The sequence below is a fragment of the Eublepharis macularius genome, chromosome 8 (genome assembly GCF_028583425.1).
Source record: "Eublepharis macularius isolate TG4126 chromosome 8, MPM_Emac_v1.0, whole genome shotgun sequence".
Classification (NCBI taxonomy): Eukaryota; Metazoa; Chordata; class Lepidosauria; order Squamata; family Eublepharidae; genus Eublepharis; species Eublepharis macularius.
The window spans coordinates 40,174,455-40,192,876 of NC_072797.1; the positions used below are offsets into that span (position 1 = coordinate 40,174,455).

Sequence of the window (18,422 nt, forward strand, 5' to 3'; positions counted from 1 at the left end):
GCGCTTCCTCACCTCAAGTAGATACACTTGCGTTTCCACCCTCTTTTACAGATGCAGCTTTGCGTCTTTAAGAGGGGCACTCAGGAAGCTAAACAAAGCTAGAAACTTTCCCTAGTGTAGATTTCCAATGATGGCCAAAATCCTGTTGACTCTTTACTTGCTATGCAGCTTCGAAAAGCGCAGAGTCGCTGTATAAAAGAAAGCACCCCTAACTGGGCCCATTGTGCCGCCACTCGCCCCCCAAACTTCTGCCCCCCCCCCCCCGTATTTCCACTTCTAAATGTATCTGAAGAACGGAGCTTTGAGCCTCAAAAGCTCATATCCTGGAGATTTAATTGGTCTTTAAGATGCTACTGGATCCTGATCTTGCTCTAAAAATGAGCAGTAAACGTTGAGTGAGAGCGGGTAAGCTGTGAGAAGACCGATCATCTCGGCGCTCGTGTCTTTCTGCCTGGCTCAAAAAAGATAAGGCGGCTGCGGAGCCACTCCTTAAAGTCGCTGAGGGAAGCGTCGTTGTTTTTGCCCTCCTGAGGGTTCGAGGATAGATTAGCCGGGGAGGCCGTGGCTGGGCTCGCGCTAGTCCCTTTTAAACAAGCAGATCGGCGACTCAACCGAGGAGCATGCGCACTTCCAATCGTCAGGGCGAGGATGGGTTTCGGGTGTCAGCTGACTGACTGCTCTGAAGGGGCCTGGGGTGTCTTTTCAACGCAAGTCGAGGGCGCTCCGTGCCGACCGTTTGGACCCCGCCCCTCGCGATGCTGCGGTGGCTGATAGGAGGGGGACGCGAGCCGCAAGGATTGGCTGAGGTAGAAAGCGAAACGGCGGGCATTTGGTGACGGCATGCGGGGCTGTTCTCCCGCGCCCATAATTCAGCACCGCTTCGCTGTGGGGGGACGAGGGTGGTGGTCGGAGGTGACGAAATCTGCTTTTGGGGTGACAAAAGCGCCGCTTCCGTCATCTTCCGCGTTTTTTATTCGGAGATGTTTCCTGTAGTCGCGCAGGTGCAGACGTCTTTGACATCGCCTGATGTGCCTCTCCCTGCTGCGTTATAAATTGGAATAATAATAAATACACTAGTGGCAGATAGATTGATATGAGACGCTTTCAAGTTAAAGCGGGGTGGGTGGGTAAATTTGGTTTTAACTTTGAAGCTACCGCTCCTGTAGTGAAACTCCGGTCAGATGACGCGTTGAAAGCCCAGGGAAGGGGGAGGAGAGCTGGGTGCGTATTTTATATTGCAATCCGGTATGCTTGTTTTTCAGAAGTAGGTACCCTTGTTTCCTGTGGACCTGGTTCCCAGGAGAGTGTTTGTAGGATTGCAGTTCCATTCTGGCCTGAACCCTTTCTTCACCTCTGAACTTTCACCCCTACTTTTTGTTACCTGCAGCTTCTCATGATACCAAAGAGCAAAATGGGCGCTAACAAGTGGGGGGATGCTTTTAGTGGATTTATGTTAATCACTATGTGAGTTCTTCCTTCTAGACTAGGGTTGCCAGCCTCCAGGTAAGTGGCTGGAGAGCTCCTGGAATTACAGCTGGTCTCCAGGCCACAGAGATCAGTTCATCTGGAGAAAATGGCTACTTTGGGAAGGTGGACTCTATGGAATTATACCATGTCAAGATCCTTTCCCTCCCCGAACCCCACTTTCTCCAGGTTTCTTCAGGTTTCACCCCCTAGATCTCCAGGAATCTGCCAAAGTGGAGCTGGCAACCCTATTCCAGACATCCACTAGGATGGTTTTAGCATGTTACTGGTTTTCTGGCTAGAGGTACACCATAGATAATGTTTTAGGTTTGTTACTGAGTATTGTTCACGTGTAATACAATTATGGAGCCTTGTCTTTATTATTACAAAATAATTATTCAGTTTTCTGTTGATTGGCTATTCAAGTCAATCAACAGAAAACCGTACATTCTGTTATAACTACATAGATTATTAAAGGATAGTAATTACATGAGCCCAAAAAATTATCTTACCCAAAGATACAAAGGTCACCAGCAAGGAACCCTGCCAAAGAAGAAGCTGTCTTTCAGATTAGTTTGCCATATTTATAGGGTTCGAGAAGCTTTTCTTAACAATAGCTGCTTTGGAGACTCAAATTTTTGGCTAATCTATTATCTTTACGATTTCAAACACCAAACAAAATGCCTATATTTGAAACATCTTCTAGAAACATATACCGATAGCTAGTTCGTCCTTGCTACTTTTTGTATTAACCAAGAATGATTGATTACAAGTGGTTACAAGTTTCTCATACATCTGAATATCTTTTGGCCCTCCACCAATGTAACTATCATCAAATAATGTTGCCAGCCTCTATAATGTTATACATTCCTGCCAATTTCAGATACTCCTTGCACTTGGGCTTTTGGACATTGTATGCATGGCTCTTCTAATCTACACATGGCAATACAACTGTGTAACTCTATTGTTTTATACCCTTCTCCAAGGTTATTTTATTCTAGGCCTCTAGACTCCCTTAGTGGCCTATCTAGTTATAGGGCCGGACTAGCTCTGTTTTCTGTGTGCATAGGTGTCTTGAATAACTATCTTGGTCATATCCAGTAATTGTTCCTCTATAGTTCTAGCTATATCCATGACAGTGGTAATACTGATGGCATCCAGTTGGATCTATCGGTTGCTGGGTTCTCTATGCTTGCATGAGAAACCAAGCTTTTATCAGGAAATAGAAAGTTCATAACAATGGAATAAACTACCAAATTGAGAGTACGGTATGATCCACATCCATGATCAGCTACGCACTGGGACAATTCTATAGTTGTCACGATGGCTGTGAAGGCCTATTAAGGAAGCCTGTGCTCAGCTGTTGAAGTCCCCAAGACCGTAGGGCCTCTTAGACCCTGAGTGCTTTTCTTTCAGCTTAGTCAGGAGTCTGTTAGGCAGTGTGGTGGATGCAACACTAGGAGAAACCCTAATCTCTGTGTTTGATGACTGGCAGTCCCTAGTCATAATTACTTTGTGAAAACATACGGTTCACAATATATTACATTTATCAGGGATTCACAAATACACTGGCTACTACTGTACATGATGTGAGTTATATCTGCTGGATACTATCCTAACTACAGTGTACAAAATGAACAATGTTTATTGATTTTAGAGAGCCTAACATAACAAATTTACTGGTTTATGGGTTTATTTTTCTGACTTTGTGGATTTCTAGAAATCTGTGCAGACTTTAGGTGAAGAACAAACGCAAAATCCCTATACTGAGCTCCTAGTGCTAAAAGGTCATCATGATATTGTGCGATTTCTAGTGCCGGTAGATGATTACAGGTAAGATATTACTTTTATAATCGCCTTTTGTACCATAGGGATGACTTCAGTAAAGACCTTTAAAATTGATATTCTGTTTTTCTTCCCAACACTGAAGAAAAATTGACAGATAGCTTGGATAAAGAAAGCATGTGGAATGGGACAATAGCATTATTGGCTTTTTAGCTGAAATCTAATTAAGCAAGTTCATTGGATGCTTTGATTTAAATACCCTTTGCCAGAACATTAACAATTGGAATTTAGTATAACTTACTTATGAATTCTCAAAACTGTATTTTTCTCCTAGTGCAGTCCTGCCTACATTTAGCTGCAAGCTGCTACTACTTCAAGTGATGGAATAATGTTAGAATGGTTATGTAAACCATAACCATCATATGTGTATTTGGAGGCCAATACTTCTTCAATACTCATGTATAATAATGCTTTACTTTGAGATAATTACTTTTTGTAATATTGTAACAACTGATACATTGAAGCCCTTTAGTAAAAACATCTATTACACTATATATCCTTTTGAAGTTTGTGCTGTATGTTACCTGTTTCATACTGCCTGTTCCCTTTGGCCTGAACCACCTTTGTCAATTGGCCAAATCATTACAGTATCTCAAAAGCTTGCTGGAACAAATGGTTTCAGTTTATTAAAATAAACATGTGCAAATTCTAAGAATACACACTTGCTGAAAACTGGATAGTTAAATGATAGGGTGGGACAATTGGGAGGAGATCTGAGCTGGCAATCAGCCAGGAAACCTCCCCCCAGCACCCTGACAGAAAATGCTAGGGAGGGTGAGGATTCCTCAAAGCAGCTATTGGGGTGCTGACCACTGAGCATGGTATCCTGATTCCTGTTTTCTGTTGAAGTGATCCTCCATATGATTTTAGCTTGCATATTATCTGACCAGTGATGTCTGCTGACAATTGCAGAGCAATCCTAAACATAGTTATACCCTTTTAAGATCATTGATTTCAGTGGATTTCGAAGGGTGTAACTTTGTTTAGGCGTACACCATTGGACTACTCTAAGTTTCTCCTTAGAGAACTATTGAGAAGAAGCTGCTATAATAATGTAAGAATTGTTTGTAAGCTTTATGCATTTATCTGGGAGAACCTCTCCCAGAGCAGAGAAGCCTCTGACAATTGGAACAGGCTGTGGTGACTTACTGAATGTCATAGTGCAATCCTAAGACCCCATCTCATGCTTACGTGTCAGTGTAAATGCAGCACCACTCATCACAGGACATCTGGGACAGCCAACCGAGCCCAGCAAGGCGCATTCAGGAGTGAATACGACATCGTTGCCCAGGCAACACCACCAGGATCGACCCATTGCAGGGTGGCAGCAGTTGACAGTGCTGTGAGTGGCAGGGGAAGGCATAGCCAATCCTGGGCTGCATTTCCCATCCCCAGCTGCTACGCTCCTGCCCTGCAGGGAGAGATCCCTGTGATTGGGCTTGCCGCACCCCAAGAGAGGTGCCTGCCCTGAGAGGAGTCCTGCCCTGGGGGGTGGGACACTGATAGTGCAGTTGGGAAACTTGTCCACCCGCTTGTCCAGCCCCGTTCCCAACAAGGGGCAGGCTGGCAGTGGAAACATCACTCGCTTGCAACCCACCACCGCTGCTGCTGCCCCAAGGAAGATGCACCCCCTCCTGAAAAGTGAGCCCAGAAAGGTGGCAAGATCTGGTGAGGGTTGCACTCCCAGCCTGCAGTACTTGGGATCAGCTCCCAAGGGGGGGGGCAGGTGGGGGGGGTGTTCTTCAATGAGTGGTTGGAATACCCATTGGAAACCACACGAGAAGCCAGAAGGCCCATTGGAGGTGATGGGAGCGACAAACACCTACAGACTTGTGGCAGTGCCATTTGAACACATCACTGCATCACAAAGATATGAGGAGAACGCTGGTTGTACCCCAAGAGCTATGCTCTGGTCCTGGGATGATGCCCCCAAGAGTGGACTGATGGCCTGCAGGGCCAGAGAAACTGCTCTAGGGACCATCGTCCACTGCCCCCGTGCCAGATTTCCCAAGTCCATCCCTGCCTCTGCAAACAATGAAAAGGAGGGTAGTCAAGCCTGGAGGAGGAGCTCTAGAGATCCCAAGATGTTGCTCCACACACCCCACCTCCTAGCAGCAACCCCTGCTTCCTCTGCATGCAGTGGTCATCTACCTGGCTTATCAGATACCAGCAGCTGGTTGTACCCCAAGAGCTATGCTCTGGTCCTGGGATGATGCCCCCAAGAGTGGACTGATGGCCTGCAGGGCCAGAGAAACTGCTCTAGGGACCATCGTCCACTGCCCCCGTGCCAGATTTCCCAAGTCCATCCCTGCCTCTGCAAACAATGAAAAGGAGGGTAGTCAAGCCTGGAGGAGGAGCTCTAGAGATCCCAAGATGTTGCTCCACACACCCCACCTCCTAGCAGCAACCCCTGCTTCCTCTGCATGCAGTGGTCATCTACCTGGCTTATCAGATACCAGCAGCTCTGGCTGTCAGAGAATGTGAGTCCTCAGTGGTGCCCTCCGCCCTGCCAAACATAAACAGGCCACACGACAATTCCCACCCCACTGCCTGAAGTTACATTGAGGGAGGGAAGGGGGCAGGGAAGCTGGATGGGGCCCCAAGGCGCCACTGGACGCCTGCTCCTTCTGGCAGAAAAGCCCACCCCATACATCCCAGCCCCGAGCCAGGAATCATTTGCCAGGATGTATGAAAAGACATCCCTACGGGGAGTTGGGAGTGGGGCTACTGTCATCTACAATCAAGCTGTTTGCTTGACTGTAGTTTTCGACAGGCAGTTTTTTGTTTTTCAACACATTTTATTAAACTGGAAAAGGTGAAGAGGTTGTCTTGCCAATGTCCCTCAACTGGAAAGGGAGCAAGGGCGGTTTGTGCAGCAGTCAGAGCCGCAAAATCCATTCCTCATCCTGACCTGATGGGCGAGGTTGAGATGCAGGCTGCCTTGGGGAACTGCTCCTTGGGCTGGACCTGATTGGAAACCTAGGAGGATCACTGGGGACTGGAACAGCCGTGCTCCTTGGTCTCCCTGATGAGTTGCGACCAGCTTGCAAGGGAAACAGACACGTGTGGCAAGGGACCCAGCCTGGTCCATGGCCAAGCCTGGTCTGCAACGTTCTGGGAGTGTGTCCCAGAATGTTGCAGACTGGTTGGAAGCGGTGGCGGCAGTGGTAGCTCCAGTGTCACAGGTGCAGCCCGCAACCAGATGATGCATGACCCTCTGGTGAGAAAGCGCTCTGCATCGAGATGGTATTATCCTGTGAGGGAGAAAGTCAAGGGGCTGCGCACCTTCCATCAACAGGGAGTTATGGACACCCAGTCAACCCAACCTGCTGGGAGGGGCCCCAGCTGAGGAAGTCTGAGCAGAGCCCCCAAATGGCTGTGTCAAGAGCAGTTTTCTGGGCAACTGCAATTTATGGCAGGCAGGCACTGCCATTGCCCCCCCCCCCACTGGCAAGCCTCACGTGCAGAGGCTGGTGTTTGGGAGGGTTCAGGTGAGAGGGACAGCTGCCACCAATCAGCAAGCCGGGGTAGCTGCCACCGCAGCTCCTTACCTGTCAGTGCTCCCTCGCTGCTTCCCGAGCCAGTACTCCGGAGTCAGATAACCTGCAAGTGAGCCCATTTTCTTCACAGGAACTCAGGTGGTTGTTGTTAGTCAGACATTCTGGACTTTGCTCTTCTTCCCTTGAGCGAGTGCAAAGTACTCCCTGTTTTCTGCGAAGTGCCCCAAGTGCACTCATGTCCCACCACCGTAAGCACCCACTCTCCCGCCTTTCACTCTAAATCCCTGCAGCAGGGGGCTGTTGGGCAGCAGTAGTGCGCCTTGCTCAGCCACTGGCTGAGTGGGGAGGGGTGTTATGCCCATGTAAATGCAAGTTATGACAGCGTATGCCTTAGTCCTCCTCTCCCTGAGAGCTCCCCCCCACAAGGATTGGGCTGCCTGTGTGTGTTCTTCCAGCATACTTCTCAACTCCACTACCAGCATCATCTCCGTAGTTTCAACATTATGGAGTTATTGGCTGAAAGGTGCATCAAATGCGTGAAGCAAACTATATTTGTTCTTAAGAATTTTTTTACTTACAGTTTTTGTATGTGTGTGTGCTCTATGTTTTTAACTTTATATAAACATACTTGACATTTTAATTTTTATTTACTAGTGTACACAGCTTTTACTACGTGTCTGCTGCTATTCTTTATGTACCTTGTTCTGTCTCGACAAGCAGATGTTACAAGATCAATTGTAAATGCCTGTCTATCAGAACTCAGGGTAACCATGCATACAGTGTTTAGTTTCCTTCCCATACACTCTGGCCCAATCCAGGTAAAGCTAGTCATGACCAAGTCCCATTGAGAGCAGTAAGACTTTAGTAAATTGCTTTCAGTTATGATTAATTTTATTCAAACCTCTGATTAACAGCCTATTTGCTGTATGTACTCTGTACATACTGTAGCCTATTAATGGTGATTGAAATATACATAAATGATATAAAAGATGTAGAATTTGTTGTATAAAGACAACCAGGTGATATTTTTGTCAGTGATGACTTTGTGGAAACCAGTGGTTCATATCACCGAGCCATTCTTAATTTTTTATGTTCATGTATCACATGCAAAGGATGATTCCCCACTCCTGAGCAGAATAACTGGTTCATCCTTATGAATCGTGAAGTCCTTAGATACAAAACTATTCTTGATTAGCATTGCAGCCACATTGTTTGAGAAGTGTTTAAGATGTGTAGAAGAATATTTCCAAGCAAATTCAAAAGGAGGGCATGGTTCAGCAGTAGATCATCTACTTGGCATGCAGAAAGTCCCAGGTTCAGTTCGAGGCATCTCCAGCTGAAAGGATCAGATGGTAGGTGATTTGAAAGACCTCCACCTAAAATACTGGAGAACCACTGCCAGTCTGAGAAGAGAGTACTGCCTTGATGGGCCAGTGATCTGATTCAGTATAAGACAGCCTCATGTTCATGAGTTTAAAACAATGAGTGTTTTATGGGCAGATTCTCAAATCATGTATGTGTGTGTGTGTGTTGTTTAGTATAGTGGTTAAGAGTGGCAGGACTCTAATCTGGATAGCTGGGTTTAATTCCCCAATCCCTACCCCTCTGCTTGAAGCCAGCTGGGTGACCTTGGGTCAGTCACAGCTCTCTTAGCCCCACCCATCTCACAGACTGATTGTTGTGGGGATAATAACATACTTTGTAAACCGGTCTGAGTGGGCGTTAAGTTGCTCTGAGGGGCAGTATAGAAATTGAATGTTGTTGTTATATTAAAAACAGAAATAACAATGTATTTGCATATAAGAAAGAAAACATGGTATTCTACTTGAACAATGTAGTTCAGCTGGATATTCTAATTCAATTTACTTTAATATGCATAGCCATTAATTACATTGCTAATCTGGACTGCACCACCTTACCTGTTTTTTTATGTTGCAATTAGCATTGTTCCTCGGTTTCTGAAATGGTTTTTATTTAGTTTCTTATTTTTTTCATTGCATTTTTGTCAACTATTGTAAGCCAGGCTTCACGCTTCAGCACTTTAGATAATATCATCTTATTGAGAATTTTGCAGAAGGATTTTCTTGTTTTCTCGGTGGCTCAGTTAAAACCAGTGAGTGGAAAATTTTCTCAGATTGGTTTCTGAAGATACTAAATAAATCCTGTATCAACCTAACAGACAGCTGCTTTTCACTTCTTTTCTTTTTTCTTTTTGAACATGAAGAAAAGGTCATATTGATTGCAAGATCACTAAAGAAGGCTAAGCCTCAGCAAGAGTCTTCCAAAAAAGGGAATGAGATAAAATTGCAAGTAATACTTTAGCATTTGACACATTAAACTATACTGAATTCATAACACATTTTAAGAATAGCTTTCTCTCTTGCTCGTATGACCATTTGTTGCTCCTGCAGGAAACAGACAAGGTTATAGAGGATGGTGATCATGACTGGAAAAGAATCAGATGACCCATGAAACACCAGCTTGGTGAAAAGAATCCATCTGCAGGATTGAGAGTTCTGCCCTGAGCCCTTCTCATGAAATCCTGTGCTTCATATTTCTTATTATTTTTCTAAGAAAATCAAGTGTCTTTTATACATTAAGATATAGACACTTTATTTCACAACGTTTTTTAAAGTCTTTCAGGCCACATGCTATTGCTAATAGAATACAAAAGTTCAGATTTTAACTAAGTTTAATAAGATACTCCTCAGAGAATTTAGTAACAGTTGCCCATTGACACTGAAATTACAAACACTTTATTATTTTTTAGGTGTACACATAAGATATTTTAAATGATCGAGACACGTTTACAGACATTTGTGTCATATGAGAACATGCATTACCTCAAATTGCCGCAATTCCCTACTGACAGTCCGCTTGGCAAAACTGTGTTTGTCTCTGCACAGTGTATAGCACAGCTCTTAAATTACACATTATTACCTTGTAACTTGGTCAGTTCATATGTTATCAGCTCATGTAATTGGTCTACTTGCATGAGTAGTGTTTTATGTGCAGTGGCAATTTGCACAATATGATCACAGCAATCTGTGTGAGCAAGGGAGCTTGACAATGTGTGTCCTTGTTTACATACGTTTCTGTGAAGGTGTGAGTCCTTGCCTCTCCCTGTGTGTGCAGAGACAGCTCTTTTAAAATAATTAAAGTGCAAATAATTTCAGTAACATTTTAGTATATTTAAGAAATTAATGGTTAATGTTTTAACTCAAGTACTTTGAGCAGAAAAAACGTGAGACAACCTCATTGAGAGTTAATGGTTTTAGGGGGTTGAAACAGTTTTTATGGCATATTAGTAATTTGCTTTATCTTTATCTGTAAGCAGTGTAATGAAAGAAAAGTGTCCTTTGTGTGAGGTTTTCATGTTGTTTTGGCTTTATATTTGGGGTTTGTTTTTTAAAAAATAATGTCCTATGGTTGGTAGTTTGTATTGGATTTTTTTATGTATGTGAAATGATAGACTTTTTAAAAATAGTGTTTGCATTTGTGAACATTTAGATATTTATCTAAAGCATCAGACTTTGCTAAATCTGACCATCTACATTTAACAGCAACCTAATTTATGAGTTATTAAGTAATTTGCATGCTTTTAGGTACTACTTAAATATAAACAATGTATCCTTCAAATATGTATATCTGATTTTTGATTTGTTATTTACCAGGTTTGCATCGGCAGGTGATGATGGAATTGTATGTTTGTGGAATGCTCAGGTTTGTTTTTGTTTAGAAATAGATTGAATATATTTAGTTTACTGGATGCAATTTCTGTTACTGTTTTTTTCCCCTTATAAAGGCACTCACAAGAGAGATGATAATTTATTTTTATTTATTTATTTAACAAAATCTTTATCATGCCTTTCTGCCCTTACAAGGACCACGCTAATGGAGCTAACCAACTAAAACATACCTACTAAAACCATATTATAAAACTCTTAAAATCAACCAAAACACAACATTAAAACAGTTAAAATCAGAGTTTTAAAAACTTACACAAAGACATAAAAACAATAATGAAAGCATTTAAAACACTGGACGTGAAGGAGGGATCACTGAGGGTACACCAAATTAAACAAACAAATTTTCACCTGCTGGCAAAAGATGAGAACAGAAGGGGACAGACAATTCCCTCTGGGGAGAGAATTCAAAGTTTTGGTGCCAGGACCAAGAAAACCCTATCCCACATTGCCACCCATGTGATCTCAGAAAGTGGGAGCAGGCCCTCAGAAGATGACTGCAGTGGTTGAGTAGATTGGTTATGTGGTCCTTTAGGTATGTAGATCCAAGCAGTATAGGGCTTTAAAGGTCAGCACCTTGAATTGTGCCCAGACTTACCTAAATATAAAATTGGCTATCAGAAGTGTTTGTAATATGAAAATTTGACCAAAAGCAGATGTACAAATTAAAGATTGCAGTTTGTAGATAATTGCAATAGAACTAAATGACCATATATCGTCAGCTTGATCGGCATTAGAAACATTGAATGCATAATTGTCATCCTGATGGTCTGTTTATACTGTCAGTCTGAATTGAGACAAGGATCTCATCAAAGCTGAGTAAATGCGGCAGTCATGGGATGAGAGGATACGTTTAAATGTCTAGAAGCAGAATACAGAAGGTTTTGCAATGTAGTGGGGTTCCATGGGGTTTAGAATTAATTTTTTCATAAATGGACTGGAATCTGTGGTACAACTGCATTTGGAATACTTTATATAGTTCTTGTTGCATACTTAAAGGAGATTTCAGTGCTGGAAAAGATGGAACCATAATTCTAAAGGGATTGGAGCAGCTTCTCTGAGAGGAAAGGCTAAGGCTTTCTGTTTAGAGAAAAGATGAAGGGGTTGAGGAACACGTGAGATAGATTTACAAAATGTGCATGGCATAATTAATAAAGTTAATATAAATAACTTTAAAAAATGAATATTGAAAGATTTTTAAAAACAAAAATTTAAAAAGCAACAAAAAGGAATGAATAAAGAGAAGTAAAAATATATATAACAAAAACTTTCAATTTCCTCTATTAACATGATTAGAGTTCACACTTGTTCTGTTGTTACCAGAATAAAACATCTCCTTTTTCTATAATCCTTTCCCCCTTCTTACTCTTCAAAACCACAAATCATCAGTTTATTTTTTTCAGTTTCACACAAAAAGTCAATAAAGGGTTTCTAGTTTGCTATAATTATGGATAAGTCTTCTCTCTAATCAAAGCACCAAGTTTAGTCATCTCATCTAACTCTCTCATCTTCACAATCTACTCCTCTGTTGTAGGCATTGTCAGACTCTTCCATTTTTGAGCATATAGTAGTCTCGACAACATTGTCATATATAAAAACAAAATACCATGTCTATTTTCTACCTGTCTGTCCATTAATCCCAACAAAAAAGCCTCTGATGGTTGTTGTGGATTTTCTGGGCTGTACAGCCATGGTCTTGGCGTTGTAGTTCCTGACGTTTCACCAGCAGCTGTGACTGGCATTTTCAGAGGTGTAGCTTGCATATCAAGCACCAATCCACATGCAAAAGAACCTCCTCAGGATACAGTGAAGCCTCCCTCCATTAGCATTCCACACCCTGGAAAACTCTTACAGGATGACTCAGCCCAACCCCACCTTCCTGAGTAGATATAAATTACCTGCCAACATCTTTTCCACACTGCGACACTGAAAGATCTCTGTCTTTTGGTGCTACACCTCTGAAGATGCCAGTCACAGCTGCTGGTGAAACGTCAGGAACTACAATGCCAAGACCACGGCTATACAGCCCAGAAAATCCACAACAACCATCATTCTCCGGCCGTGAAAGCCTTCGACAATACAACAAAAAAGCCTCTGGTTTAAATTGTACATTAATCTTCAAGATTTTCTGTATTAACAAATGAATTTGTGTCCAAAATGTTTTGGCTTTGTTGCAAGTCCACCAAAGATGATAAAATGTCTCTTTGTGCTGTTCACATTTCCAACATTTATTCAAAATATTCTTATACATTCTAACTATTTTTTCTGGATATATATACCAATGATACATCATTTTACAAAAGTTCTCTTTGAGCATAGAATTCGAAGTAAATTTAAGACCTTGATCCACATATTCTCTCATTGTTCCATTTGTATATTATACCCTAAGTTTTTAGCCCATTCTATCATAGAATCTTTCACTTACTATTTTTATGTCTCAAATTTCAGCAAGGGTGTGTACATTTTAACATCATTTCACATAATTCTGTTTCAAATTCAGGCTTCTTTTGTTCAAAGTCCCATAATCTTTTTGCCAGTTCTAAACCTTTTTGACAATTGCACATAGAAAAACCATTGACACATATAGCCTTTGGCTATCAAATCTTCTCTTGACTTCATTTTATAATCCCCTTGGGAAAAGTCTTATATGTCCCAGTAGGTTATGCACTTTTGTTTAGTTCTCATTTCCCGCCTATAAAATGCTTCCTATATTGAGAGCTACAAGGGTGTTTTCTGACATAGTCTAGGTTTATATTCTGTATTCTCAGAATGGCATGTCAAATATAATGATTTTTAAAATCCACAATAACTTTAACTTTATCATTCTACAAATAAGCAAATAGAAATAGCTTTTTATCCCCATTCCCTGACACTAGATTTAGGATAGACAAAAGGAAATACTTTTGCACTCAAAACCTTTCACTCAACTTGAAAAAATTTCTATTCAAGGATGTAGTGATGGCAACTGGCTTAGCTAACTTTAAAAGTGGGTTAGACAAGTTCATAAAGAACAAGTCACTCAGTGGCTATTAGCCATAATGCTAAATAGAACCTTCTTGTTCTGTGGCAGTAACCTACTGATTAAGTGCTGGGGGTGGGGTGGTGGTGGATATGACAGACATGACAAATGCTGTTGTTTCTGTCGCCTGCTTGTAGGCCTTAATGGGGAGTCAGTTTATAAAAAAAGATGCTGGACTGAATGGACTATTAGTCTGATTCACCATATTTGCTCTAATGTTCTCTACTATAGCCAAATATTACACTATCTTGTCTTTCAGATGTAAGAGGTTGCCCCTTCGTTCAGGATACCAAAGTACACAAGTCTCCCAAGTTTATGGATATATTTCTACATCTGTTGTACACTAAACTAATTTAACCCTGAGCGTAGATTTTAGCATCCTGAGAATCTCAGCATTCATTAAAAAATTATTTTTAGCCAATGTCCATGAAAATAGGCCTGCCAAGTATATATTTGAGGCTAGGTAAAATCAAGGAGGAGGGAGAGGTGATGGCTGAGCAGGGTTTCAGTTGGTCAGGAGCCATATGTACCTCATTACTTTTCATAACTACCATGGATGCAATATATGTATATTTGAGCAATTTTCTTAATTTATAGAGATCATAGAATTTCACTTTTCTTGGTTCAGATTTTTAATTTTTTTAAAATATACATAGTATGCATAGCCTCAAAGATATGATTCACAGTATTAAGACTGAAATGCTGGTTAGTTTTTAAAAAAAAACTGATTGTTAATTTTTGTTGTATCGAATAGGTAGAAAAGAAACTTAAGTGCACAATTTAATTTTTGAATGCCCCACATATTTATATTGAGCGTTCATAGTATTTTGTTTACACACTGCAAATTTATTAAGTTTTTTTCTTTTACAGACTGGAGATAAACTCTTTGAGCTACATGCTCACACTCAAAAAATCACAGCTCTTGCAGCTTTTCCTCTAACTGATGCATATGAAGAAAAATGTCATATGATTTTGACAGCAGGTGCTGATAGGGCTGTTATTGTATCCTTTAATCTGAACTTAATTAGGTTATGTGTTGACAGGAGAAATGAAGAGATGAGCTAGGCACCAGAATGCTTGTTGTAACGTTTCAGTGTTTGGGGCTCTGACCAAACGATGATGAACGGACACAACAAAGCCCAGTGTTTCATTCTTTCTGAGAAATCCATGTGGAGAAAAAGTATTCTTTATGCAGATCCATGTGGAGAAAAAGTATTCTTTATGCAGATCTCCTTCACTTTTCATGGAGAAAGCTGCTTCAGGGAGTGAATTTTTTTTTTTACAGAAGTTCAGGTTGCATGTTCAGAAGGAGCTCCGATTCTGTGCCGTACCCCACCCCCGCCCCAGCTGATATATGTGGAAGGAGATATTTGTGGTATATCCTTGGGGGCAGAGGTTATAATTGAACATTCATGCACTACTGTTGTTTTTGGTTTTTTTCTTTTGATTTATTTTCATAGCAATATATTTTTGTATACCTAGGGATCTCTTGAGTATGTAAAAACCTTGTGTATATGGATTGCTTTGGTCTGATGCTTTCATTATTGGTATGAGGCATCCAGAATCAGTGACAAGCTGTGAGCCTTCAAGAACCTTTGGGTGATCTGAACAATTTGACAGTCCTTCTGCCACTCTCATGATTTCCAGGATCTCTACATTCTTAAGCAAGCTTATTCCCCTTCTCTCCTTTCCTGTAACTGACTTCACACAACATTCTGTGCTCTTGGAGCACATTCAGTCTTCATTGTTTAATGTAGAAACCTCTGTCTTGTCTGTGAGTGGCCTGGTTTTGCTGCTTTGTGATGGGTATAGGGCCGAGTCAATTTACAGATGGCAATAATGTTGCCTTGTTGCTATCTTCATTTCCTTAATAAACAAAACCAGGTTTGGGATTGTGACAATGGTAGACAAATTCATAAAGTGTCCTGCTTTCATTCTACTGTAAAGGTAAGTGAAAATGGAAGTGACTTTGATTTACACATTCTACTATCAGAGAATCATAGGAAAGCTGAGAAGATCCCAGGTTACAGCATTTGGTTGGGGTTTTTCCTCTTCATAATTTTTAACAGCTTTTGTTTTCAAAGCCATTTGGCTGCTTTGAGGGCTATATATCTAAAGAAACTCAAGAGATAAAACATCATGGCTAGTGCTTGTGTTCACATTGGTGGGGATTTCTTTTGATATAATCCTGTTTTAAAAACATTTATTTATTTGTCATTTATAGTCCACCTTTTTCACTGAGACTCAAGGCGAATTACACAGCATGAGATTAGTACAATCAGTATCAAGTACATTTCAATACAGTATCAAGAACATTTCCATAAACAATGCCATAGGGTAAATAGATACAAGTTTAAAAGACATAGTGTTAGCAAGAATCCAGTACAGAACATAATCAATTCTAGGACTGATATTAGACAACATGGAGCACTGGTGGTACGTAGGAGTACGTATTTAAAGCAGCAGATAATACGTAAGGGAATATAGTGATGAAGTCTATGGTCCCTAACTCATGGATGTGATATGAAAAGAAAAAGCTGATGGCTGTTATGTACTGTCTTCTGCTCAGGCCCGGCGTGCCCATTGAGGCCAGGTAGGCGGTGGCCTCGGGCGCGAGGGCACTTCAGAGGCGCCAGAGGGGGTGTCAGGGGTGGAGGTGCGCGCAGCGGAGCTGGCGTGACTGGGCTGCAGCTGCTGCTGCAGCCAGCCAGCCCCGTGCCGCCGCCACAAGCCCCAGCTGGGCGCAGAAGCCGCGAGCCGCTGCTGGGGTGGTGTGCGGAGCATGGGAGCAGCCTCTGCGCGCCGCCCCAGCAGCGGCTCGCAGCTTCTGCGCCCGGCTGGGGCATGTGGCGGCAGCGGCGGCACGGGGCTGGCTGGCTGCAGCCAGCTCCGCTGCACGCTCCTCCGCCCCCACACACCCCAGCTGGGCGCAGAAGCCATCAGGCTGCTGCTGGGGTGGCGTGCCCTCTGTATGTATTGGAGCTGCTGTATCATAGTGGTTAAGTGGCTGGGTTGTGAATCAGCACTATGCTAGTTTGACTCCCACTGCCGCTATTAACTCTGCAGGTGACCTTAGGTAAGCCAGTCCTCCTAGACCCAGCTTCCCTGCTGTATTGTGAGGATAATAACAACACTGACTTCATTCACTGCTCTAAGTGTGGCACTAATCTGTCCAGAGGGGTGGTATATAAGCACACTGTTGATGATGATGATGTTGCTGACAAATAGTGCTCAAGATGTGTTTCATAAGAACTGAAGTCTTACTACATAAAGTTGATAATCATGTCATTGAAAAAAATCCCTAAAGAACTTTGTTATGGGGCATACATCTGATTTATCTACTTGGTTCTACAGTGTTTGACTGTTCTTCAGAGGCTGGATGTATGGTTATCTGGAGGGAGTGATCTGTGTGTTTGGAACCAAAAATTAGATCTCCTGTGTAAGAGTCATCTTATTGATTCAGGTAAAAAATGTAAACTAGTCATTTGTGAAGACAAAGTGTAAGTAAAATAGATGTATATAAATGATACAAAACCAGCTTGGCAAGGCTCTTTAATTCTAAAGATAACATATATTAAAACTGCCCTCTGTTTTAAAAATGTCAATGTAATCATTTTTGAATTAAGAGTACTCTGGGCCTCCTGTGTCCTATGAATTTTAAAATATGTCAAACTTCAGTAACTGTACATTAACTTAACTGAGCTAGGTCAATATGTTTAAATCATCAAATGAATATATATCCCTTTAGAAATGAAATTAGACTGTTCCCAAGTAGGTCATGTATTCAAGGAGTACACTTTAAATGTAAGATTCCAAGTAAGTATTGTATCTTAAATCAACATTGATTTACAGAAAAGACACATTGCTTTTACAGTATTCTCTTACGAGATTTTTTTTAATACAGAGGTAACTTTTTTTGGTTACTTTCAGAAAAGCAGTTAAAAAAAGTTGAACTACAAATATGCTATCATAAAAGCAGAACAAAATTTTTATATTGTCACGAACAAGAACTTTTCACATAGCTTAATAATAGGCTTTTATTATCATTATAATTTGAAACAATAAAATTATTATTATATTAATTGGTAACTTTCTTCTTCGCAGTTTTGATATTCATAGTCCTGCTTTCAATTTTTTTTTAGCAAGAACTAGCCTGGAAATAAAAGTAGCCATGTCTCAGTAGCTTTAAGTAGCCCCCCAGTAAGGTGGTCATATAGTTTTGTGGATGAATTGCTATTGGGATGTTGTGTAATAAAATATCTTTTTTGCCTTTTAAAATAAAGATATCAGTGCAATGATTGAATTGCCAAAAAATTGCGTGGCAGCAGCTGTTGGCAAAGAATTGAGTGAGTATCACCATAAATACTGAAGAATAAATATTTGAATTTTATTCACAACAATACCTTTCAAGAATACTATTTCAGAATGGTGGAAAACATGCCTTATACATTTTTCTAACCATAAGCAAGAAATTTGCACAAACATTTCCGTTCATTGAAGGGATTTTGCGCTTGTATTTCTCAAATAGTAAACACTCTTTTCAATAGTAAGCTACTATTAAAACTTTAAGAATCAATTTGTGATGTATTTTCTCTTCAGCAAGAACATGCCCGAACTGTTTACTGGGCAGCTGTTTATATCCTTCAGTCATTAGTTTGGTTACAATTTTGGCCTACCAGTGAAATTGGAGATCTTTTTATAAAATGCCCTACAATTCAATAGTCTCTAGATATACTTCTAACATATACATTACATTCCTGGTGGATTTTTGTGGGTCACAGGTTACTTACATGTATTTCATACTTTATACAACAACTGAATCTGTTGCTGAAAGACCCTTCTGATCTG

General features: G+C 41.2%; 1 protein-coding gene across 1 annotated transcript in view; it reads left to right on the forward strand.

Annotated features, from left to right (window-relative positions):
• The first annotated feature begins 510 nt into the window (after positions 1-510).
• The window catches only part of WDR41 (WD repeat domain 41), a 28,637-nt gene continuing 10,725 nt past the window's right edge, over positions 511-18,422 (forward strand). The window contains exons 1-7 of the mRNA XM_054987213.1: positions 511-806; positions 3,185-3,297; positions 10,484-10,532; positions 14,445-14,576; positions 15,459-15,521; positions 16,929-17,037; positions 17,858-17,920. Coding sequence (XP_054843188.1) covers positions 756-806; positions 3,185-3,297; positions 10,484-10,532; positions 14,445-14,576; positions 15,459-15,521; positions 16,929-17,037; positions 17,858-17,920 — 580 coding nt within the window. The 5' untranslated portion in view covers positions 511-755. The remainder of the gene's footprint in view (positions 807-3,184; positions 3,298-10,483; positions 10,533-14,444; positions 14,577-15,458; positions 15,522-16,928; positions 17,038-17,857; positions 17,921-18,422) is intronic.